Source organism: Chrysochloris asiatica, unplaced genomic scaffold (genome assembly GCF_000296735.1).
Source record: "Chrysochloris asiatica unplaced genomic scaffold, ChrAsi1.0 scaffold00117, whole genome shotgun sequence".
In the NCBI taxonomy this organism is placed as follows: domain Eukaryota; kingdom Metazoa; phylum Chordata; class Mammalia; order Afrosoricida; family Chrysochloridae; genus Chrysochloris; species Chrysochloris asiatica.
The window spans coordinates 7,104,675-7,111,437 of NW_006408635.1; the positions used below are offsets into that span (position 1 = coordinate 7,104,675).

At 47.7% G+C, this 6,763-nt stretch overlaps 1 protein-coding gene across 1 annotated transcript in view; it reads left to right on the plus strand.

Annotated features, from left to right (window-relative positions):
• The window catches only part of SNX9 (sorting nexin 9), a 177,616-nt gene extending 171,191 nt beyond the window's left edge, over positions 1 to 6,425 (plus strand). Inside the window, exons 20-22 of the mRNA XM_006868478.1 lie at positions 1,922 to 2,036; positions 3,919 to 4,010; positions 6,378 to 6,425. Of these exons, the coding sequence (XP_006868540.1) occupies positions 1,922 to 2,036; positions 3,919 to 4,010; positions 6,378 to 6,425 (255 nt within the window). The remainder of the gene's footprint in view (positions 1 to 1,921; positions 2,037 to 3,918; positions 4,011 to 6,377) is intronic.
• Positions 6,426 to 6,763: the final 338 nt, after the last annotated feature.

Genomic DNA, 6,763 nt, shown 5'->3' on the forward strand with positions numbered 1-6,763 from the left:
CACCAAGGCCTATTTTCCAACCACTGATCCTTCCTCTTTGCTCCCAACCTTTGCATTCCAATCACCAGTAATGATCAATACATCTTGATTGCATGTTTGATCTATTTCAGATTGAAGAAGTTGGTAGAATTCTTCAATTTCTTCCTCACTGGCTTTAGTGGTTGGTGTGTAAATATGAATAATTGTGGTATTAACTGTTCTTCCCTGTAGGTGCATGGATATTATCCTATCACAGACAGTGTTGTACCTCATGACTGATCTGGATATGTTCTTTTTGACAATGAATGCAACACCATTCCTCTTCAATTTGTCCTTCCCGGCATAGTAAACCATGTGGCTGTCAGATTCAAAATGGCCAATACCAGTCTATTTCAGCTCACTAATGCCTAAGATATCGATGTTTATGCATTCCATTGTATTTTTGACAACTTCCAGTATTCCCAGATTCATACTTCGTATATTCCATGTTCCGATTTTCAGTGGATGTTTACAGCTGTTTCTCTTCAGTTTGTGTTGTGCCCCACCAGCAAATGAAGGTCCCACAGGCTTTTCTCCCATAGGCTTTACTCCATTCGCGTCATCACGGTCAACTCTACTTTGAGGAGACAGCTCTTCCCCAGTCGCATTTTCAGGGCCTTCCAACTTGAGGTTCTCACTTTCCAGCACTCTATCTGACAGTGTGTCTCTGCTATTCATAAGGTTTTCAGTGTCTAAATATTCGGAAGTAGTTCGTCACTCCTTCTTCCTAGTGTGTCTTCGTCTAGAAACTCATCTGAAACCTGTCCACCATGGGTGACCCTGTGCTATTATTTAAAATAGCCGTGGCATAGCTTCCAGAATCACATCAACTCACAAGCCACCACAGGACGACAGACTGACAGAGGAGTGGTGGCTTGTGAGTTGGTGGCTCTGATCAGTGAGGCCCTTTTTAATCTGCTCAGGTAAATTTGTGTCTTGTCCTTGAAGGGTTTCTTACCATGAAAATTATCAGTATTGTTTCTGTATCTTTATCTGTATTAATGAAAAGGAAACTATAATTCACAGAATAAAAGGTATTTTTAACTAAATAAAAAGTTAGTGTGGAGCAGCCTCACATTTGATTCTGTTTAATTTTTCCAAAACTTTTTTGTCATCTCAGAGTCCTGAACATTCTACCAACTAGTTTTTTAGTCTATTAGGATTTACTTGGCTTTATGAGTCAACTCTCTGTGAGGGGCTGGCGTGTCATGGGAACAGCACTGCCATGTGGCTCTGTTGTAAGGGCTTTGCTTTACGATTTACGCACCGTGAAGCGGCCGTGTGGATACACAAGAGGCTGTGGGCAGCGTGGGAAAACATGGGAACTAGTGGCACAGAGAGGGAGTGCTCAGCCTAGACTTGCTCCTGAGTGACCAGGGGCCCGGCAGGCAGCTCTAAACGCCCCAGCAGTGCGCTGTTGCTGGTGTGACAACAGTTTGGTAGATTTTACAATGACTGCTGTCTAATTATCAATTTTAAGTTGATTCAGTGCCTCTTAAGAAAAATTCCACACAAAACTCAAATTGTGAAGCAGTACCTCAGTGCCAGGCAGCCTCTTTGGGAGAGACTGTTCCCGTGTGCGTCTCTAAACCTGCTCATCCACTCTCACCAGGCAGCGGCGTAATCTGTGACAGAGATCAAGTGCTAGCTTGTCCCCTTTCCAGTTTGCTGCGGCATAAAACACTCTGTTTTAGCCTAATTACGTTTCTTAAGAATAGCTGTCTTTGTGCTTCCAAGCGATTTGCAGGAAGTTAAATTTGCATGCATTTATGTCCTTATTTTCTTGGGTCATTTTCCTGTTCAACAGCCAGTCAGTTGTAGAATTTGTGTTCTATTAGAAACGAATGGCTCATCCTCTCAGCTTTATTCTCTTAATACTGCTGCTGCATTTTCTGTTTCACAGGGAGCAATAGAAAAAGTGAAAGACAGTGATAAACTCGTTGCAACTAGTAAAATCACCCCACAAGACAAGCAGAACATGGTGAAACGTGTTGGCATCATGTCTTACGCGTTACAAGGTAAGATACGACGTTTATGAGTAATGGACATCCCCCCCCCCCCGCTGAAAAGTTTATCATTTGTCTTTGTGAAGAGAGATCCAGCTGTGGACAAGAGTTAAATCAATACACGCAGTTGTAAAATTCCCCTGTTGGCTTCTTGTTTGTAGGATCCCAGTCTTGGGAAAATCTGTGAAGTTTATTTAATTCTCCACATGTTTACCTGCTTCCACCTGTGCATCTATGGTCTTTCTCAGTAGCACCGTAAACTCCTTGTATTGCTCTTCACTCCAGTGCCTCTCCAAATGTGGGGTTCCATTGCAGAGCCTAGCTCATACGCTCAGTGGGAGGTACAGGGAGTGCGGAGATAGTGTTTGACACCCAACTGGAACTGCTAGTCCAGAACGAACCTAGAACCCACTGCCACTGAGTCGATTCCGACTCAGAGCCACCCTGTAGGAGAGAGTATGGCTTCCCAGACGGCCTTATCTTTCTCCTGCAGAGCTAGTGGGTTTGAACTGCTGACCTTTCAGTTGACAGTCCAATGCTTAATCCACTGCTCGCCCAGGGTTTCTGTTAGTACAGAAGATGGTACTGATGGATGTTTATGGATTGGTGTGCTGTGTTAGTAGCCAGTGCATCCTTGTGTTCTGATGAGTGGGTAGAGCTTGCAGGAACACACGAGAGCGGGAAGGTTGTGCTCTGGCCTAAGGAAGGAAAGTTCGCTGACAGGTTATGGGGGTGCTAAATATAGGTGAGGGGGTGGGGTTAGGAAGCCAGACAGAAGAGTCCAGACTTGACAAGAACATTAACCTTGAAAAAAGCATGAGAAGGTTTTGAGCAAAAGAAAGCAGGAAGGGTTTGATAGTAACACGGGATAGAGTGGAGAAAGGAGACATTAGCCTCACCAGAAGACTGTCAACTGCTAAATGAAATGTAGTGATTCAAGTCCATCATGAGTGGACATGAAGACAGACCTGGAAAAGCCCTGCCGAGTGTGGGTGTGCTGTGACACACATCGGGTCTCCCAGAGCCAGAAAACACTCGATGGCAACTGGTGTGGGGTTCAGTTTTGTATTTTAAAGAAGGTGTTGGGGAGAAAAGAATGAAGAGTAGCTGCAGGGTTTTCCTGGGAACAGCCTTCAGGACTCGGAGTTAGTGGGAGGTGATGCTCCAGAGCTCAGGTAACTGTGACAAAGATGGGGGACCCTGACTGGAGCTGTGGGCCTGGGAGACTGTGGAATGGAGACTGTGGTGTTAGACTTGAGCTTATCCTAATAGGTAAATAAGAAGTTGTTTACAACTTCAAATAACTGCACAATAAAACTCAGAACAGTTTGCTTTCGTAGGATTTTATGTCCGTGCGGGGCACCCTGGGTCTAGAATGTCCAGGAAGAGAGGAGGGAGCAGTCGTCACTGTAGCCGTGACAGTGGTGGCCTTCTCCAGAAGGTCCATGGTGAGGGGCACTGAGAGACAGAGCGGCTAAGGGGAGCAGGGGAGCGATGTCATCTGCAGTGCTGAGGGACATCATGTGTCAGCTAAGAGGCTGAGTGTGACTGTTGCCCTTGGTGGTCTGGGCAGCTAGCTGAGGTCTCCCACCACCTCGTCTGTCCAGCCTTTCCAGAGTGCCTCACAGAGGGGACCCTCCAGGTGCCTGCTAGGTCTGCGGAAGAGGCACTCCCTGACGTTCTGTGACTCAGGTCACTGTCCTGCTTGATCAGTTTATTAGAATAAACGCCGCAGCTGCTGTGGCTGTCATGGTATTGAGTCTACAAATCAACAAAAGTCACCCATTGGCTGGAAAGCTAACCCTCTCAGAGGCCTACCACCACACGGAAGAACCATGTGTGGTCATTTTAAGCCTTGCTGGTAAACTGACTAATGTCTTGGTTTTGGTTGCAGCGGAGATGAATCATTTCCACAGTAACCGGATCTACGATTACAACAGTGTCATCCGCATGTACCTGGAGCAGCAGGTGCACTTCTACGAGATGGTAAGTCTGCACGAGGAGAGGGCGTGTGCTCAGTGCATTAAGTTACTCCGTCTGTTTGAGTCCAAATACGCCAAAAGAGGTTAAATATCCAGACATTTTTCAGTCTTGTTTTGATAACATGCTTGTTCTTTTTTTTTAAAAAAAACCATGGGCTTAAAATTTTTTTTTAAAGTTTTCTTTTGGAGAAAGGCACTAGGTCCTGCTTTTCTGAGGCCCCAAGAGTCCTTATTGTGTGCCCCTCCCCCCCACTCCACCCCGAATCCTTCCCTGAATGAGATGGCCTCGTGCTCCACCGGGGGTGGGGGAAACCAGCGCCTGGCACCGCACAGCAAAGCAAAGGCCACTGTGTGTGCCTGAGGTCTTCATAGAGGACCAGAGGAAATTCACAAGGAAAGCAAGAGAGAGACCATACGTATTTTCATGCAGAAAACAGGAATGACTGCTTTAACCGCCATACCTCTGAATAAGGAATGTGTATAACTGGGTGCATAGGAAACACAGGTCCTTATAATATTTCAGTGGGACTCAGAAACCTGAAGAGCAGCTCTGTGACTTTAACTGAGCATCTGCTGGCTGCCTGGTTTCTGCGTCTGTCTCCGCTGTGTGTGGGGGTGGGTGGAGGTACTGTGCCCCCACTCACACCCTGGAACACATCCCCCTGGACTTGTTTTGTTGTTAAGTGCCGTCGAGTCAGTTCCGACCCATAGCGACCCTGTATAGGGTTTCCAAGGACACACTGGTGAGCTTGAACCATCAACCTTGCAGTTCAAACAGTTTTGTAGTTTGGTGCATTAATCCACAGTGCCACACCAGGACTCACCCTGGACTGGACACTGGGAAATGCCTGGAAGTGCCTGTATCCGATGGCAGGCTCCGAAACGGGGCTGAGATTTGGAACCGTGTGCTGCAGACAGTCGGCTTGGAGACTCACTTACAGGAAGAATTCATCTACAATGTTCTCCCGCCTTTCCTATATGTTCCTAGACTGCCCACTTCCGACCACGTGGTGCCGTTGTGTGTTAGCCCTTCACCATGAAGCAGACGGCAAATTCTACCTGGTGTGGTGCTGCAGGGCCAGCACTGCACTGCACCCACCAGCTGTGCCTCAGAAACCCGACACAGGGTCACTCTGGGTCGGAACCGACTCCATAGCAACAACAGCATGTGAGAAAACAACTAAAGGACAGCTCTTGAAATTCGGGGACTGTTGGATATGTTAGAATTGTTTTCAAGCTCACGTGAAGTGTAATTATTAGTGTCATTGAACCTAGAGTGCGTGCCATCCAGCCACTGTCTGCGTGAACAGGAGTGTGAGTACTTTAGGGCCAGGGTCACTTTCCTATAAAATGCTGGGCATTGACATTTATGTGTCTGTTCAGATGGCAGACATTCAGTGAATGATGATGTTAAACACGGTTGCAGATGTGTTAGGTCCAAGGATCAGGGTGCTTGTAACCCGGGAGCGCTCTGCTGGAGGCGTGCATTTATGAACGCACATGAGGACCCAGCAGGGACTGATGAGGACGCGTGGCCTCCAGATCTGGCCTAGGAGATGTGGGTTTCTAAGAAGGAACAGCCTTGGAGGCCTTGATGGCCAAACATCATCCCTCGTACTTGGGACGTACTGTCAGGAGGAACCAGTCACTGGAGAAGGATATCATGTTTGATAAGATGGAGGGTCAGAGAAAAAGAGGAAGACCCCCAACGAGAAGGATTGGCCAAGTGGCAGCATCAATGGACTCAAGTGTGGCAACAATAGTGAAGTTGGCCCAGGGTCAGGCAATGTTTCGTTCTGCTGTGCATAGGTTCATTATGAGTCAGTACCGACTCGATGGCACCTGACAACAACAACAAGGGATGGGAGACCTAGGTATGCACACAACCTCACCAGGCCAACTCACTTGAAGAGACAAAAGTCTTGTCATTCCGCTGACAACAGAGGCAGAGAGAGGCCGGGCTCCAGAGGCGGGGTCATGCTTAGAAAACCTCACAAAGGGGTAGACACAGCACCATTGTTGGCAGCACACTCTATGATTTTGGAAGGTCTGGCCAGCAGCCGCAAGGACCTGTCCCAGGCTATCCCCAAGGACAGGACCTGAACTGGGGCAGGGGCGGTAGGGTAGGAAAAGAGCAGTTTTAAAGCATTTGAACCTTTGGTCATGCCCAGGTCCTGGGAGCTGTAGCTTACAGATGAGGATTGGTGCGTGGGGCGGAACCTGGGTCCTGGGAGTGTGGATCGCAGACGAGGACCCGTGTGCGGGGCGGCATCTAGGTCCTGGGAATGTAGGAATCTAGGACCTGGGAGCTGTAAATCGCAAACACTGGGGCGCGCGGGGCGACTTCTCACAGGCTCTGTCTTCTCTCCAGATTGCGGAGAAGCTGAGGCAGGCCCTCGGCCGATTTCCGGAAATGTAGACAAGATGAAGCGTGAAGAAACGCCCAAGCGCTTCTTTCTGACTTGGGCACTGTGATTTCAAGTTGATTTTTTTTACCCCCTATCATCAGAAAAAATGGAAAAGAAAGAAGCAAACCAAAAGAAACAGAATTGTGTTTATGGTAATGAGCGGCCAGCGTAGCACCTCCCTCCGGGGACGGCACTCTTATCCTCGCCCATAGGCACAATGAAAACCAAGGGGAACGGTGTCTATTTTTGGAACCTAGTTACAATGATCAGAATTTTTGATGGAAAATTTAGTATTTTACAGAGAATCCTAATTTATAACACCCCCCCCCACTCCCTGCCATTTCCCAGT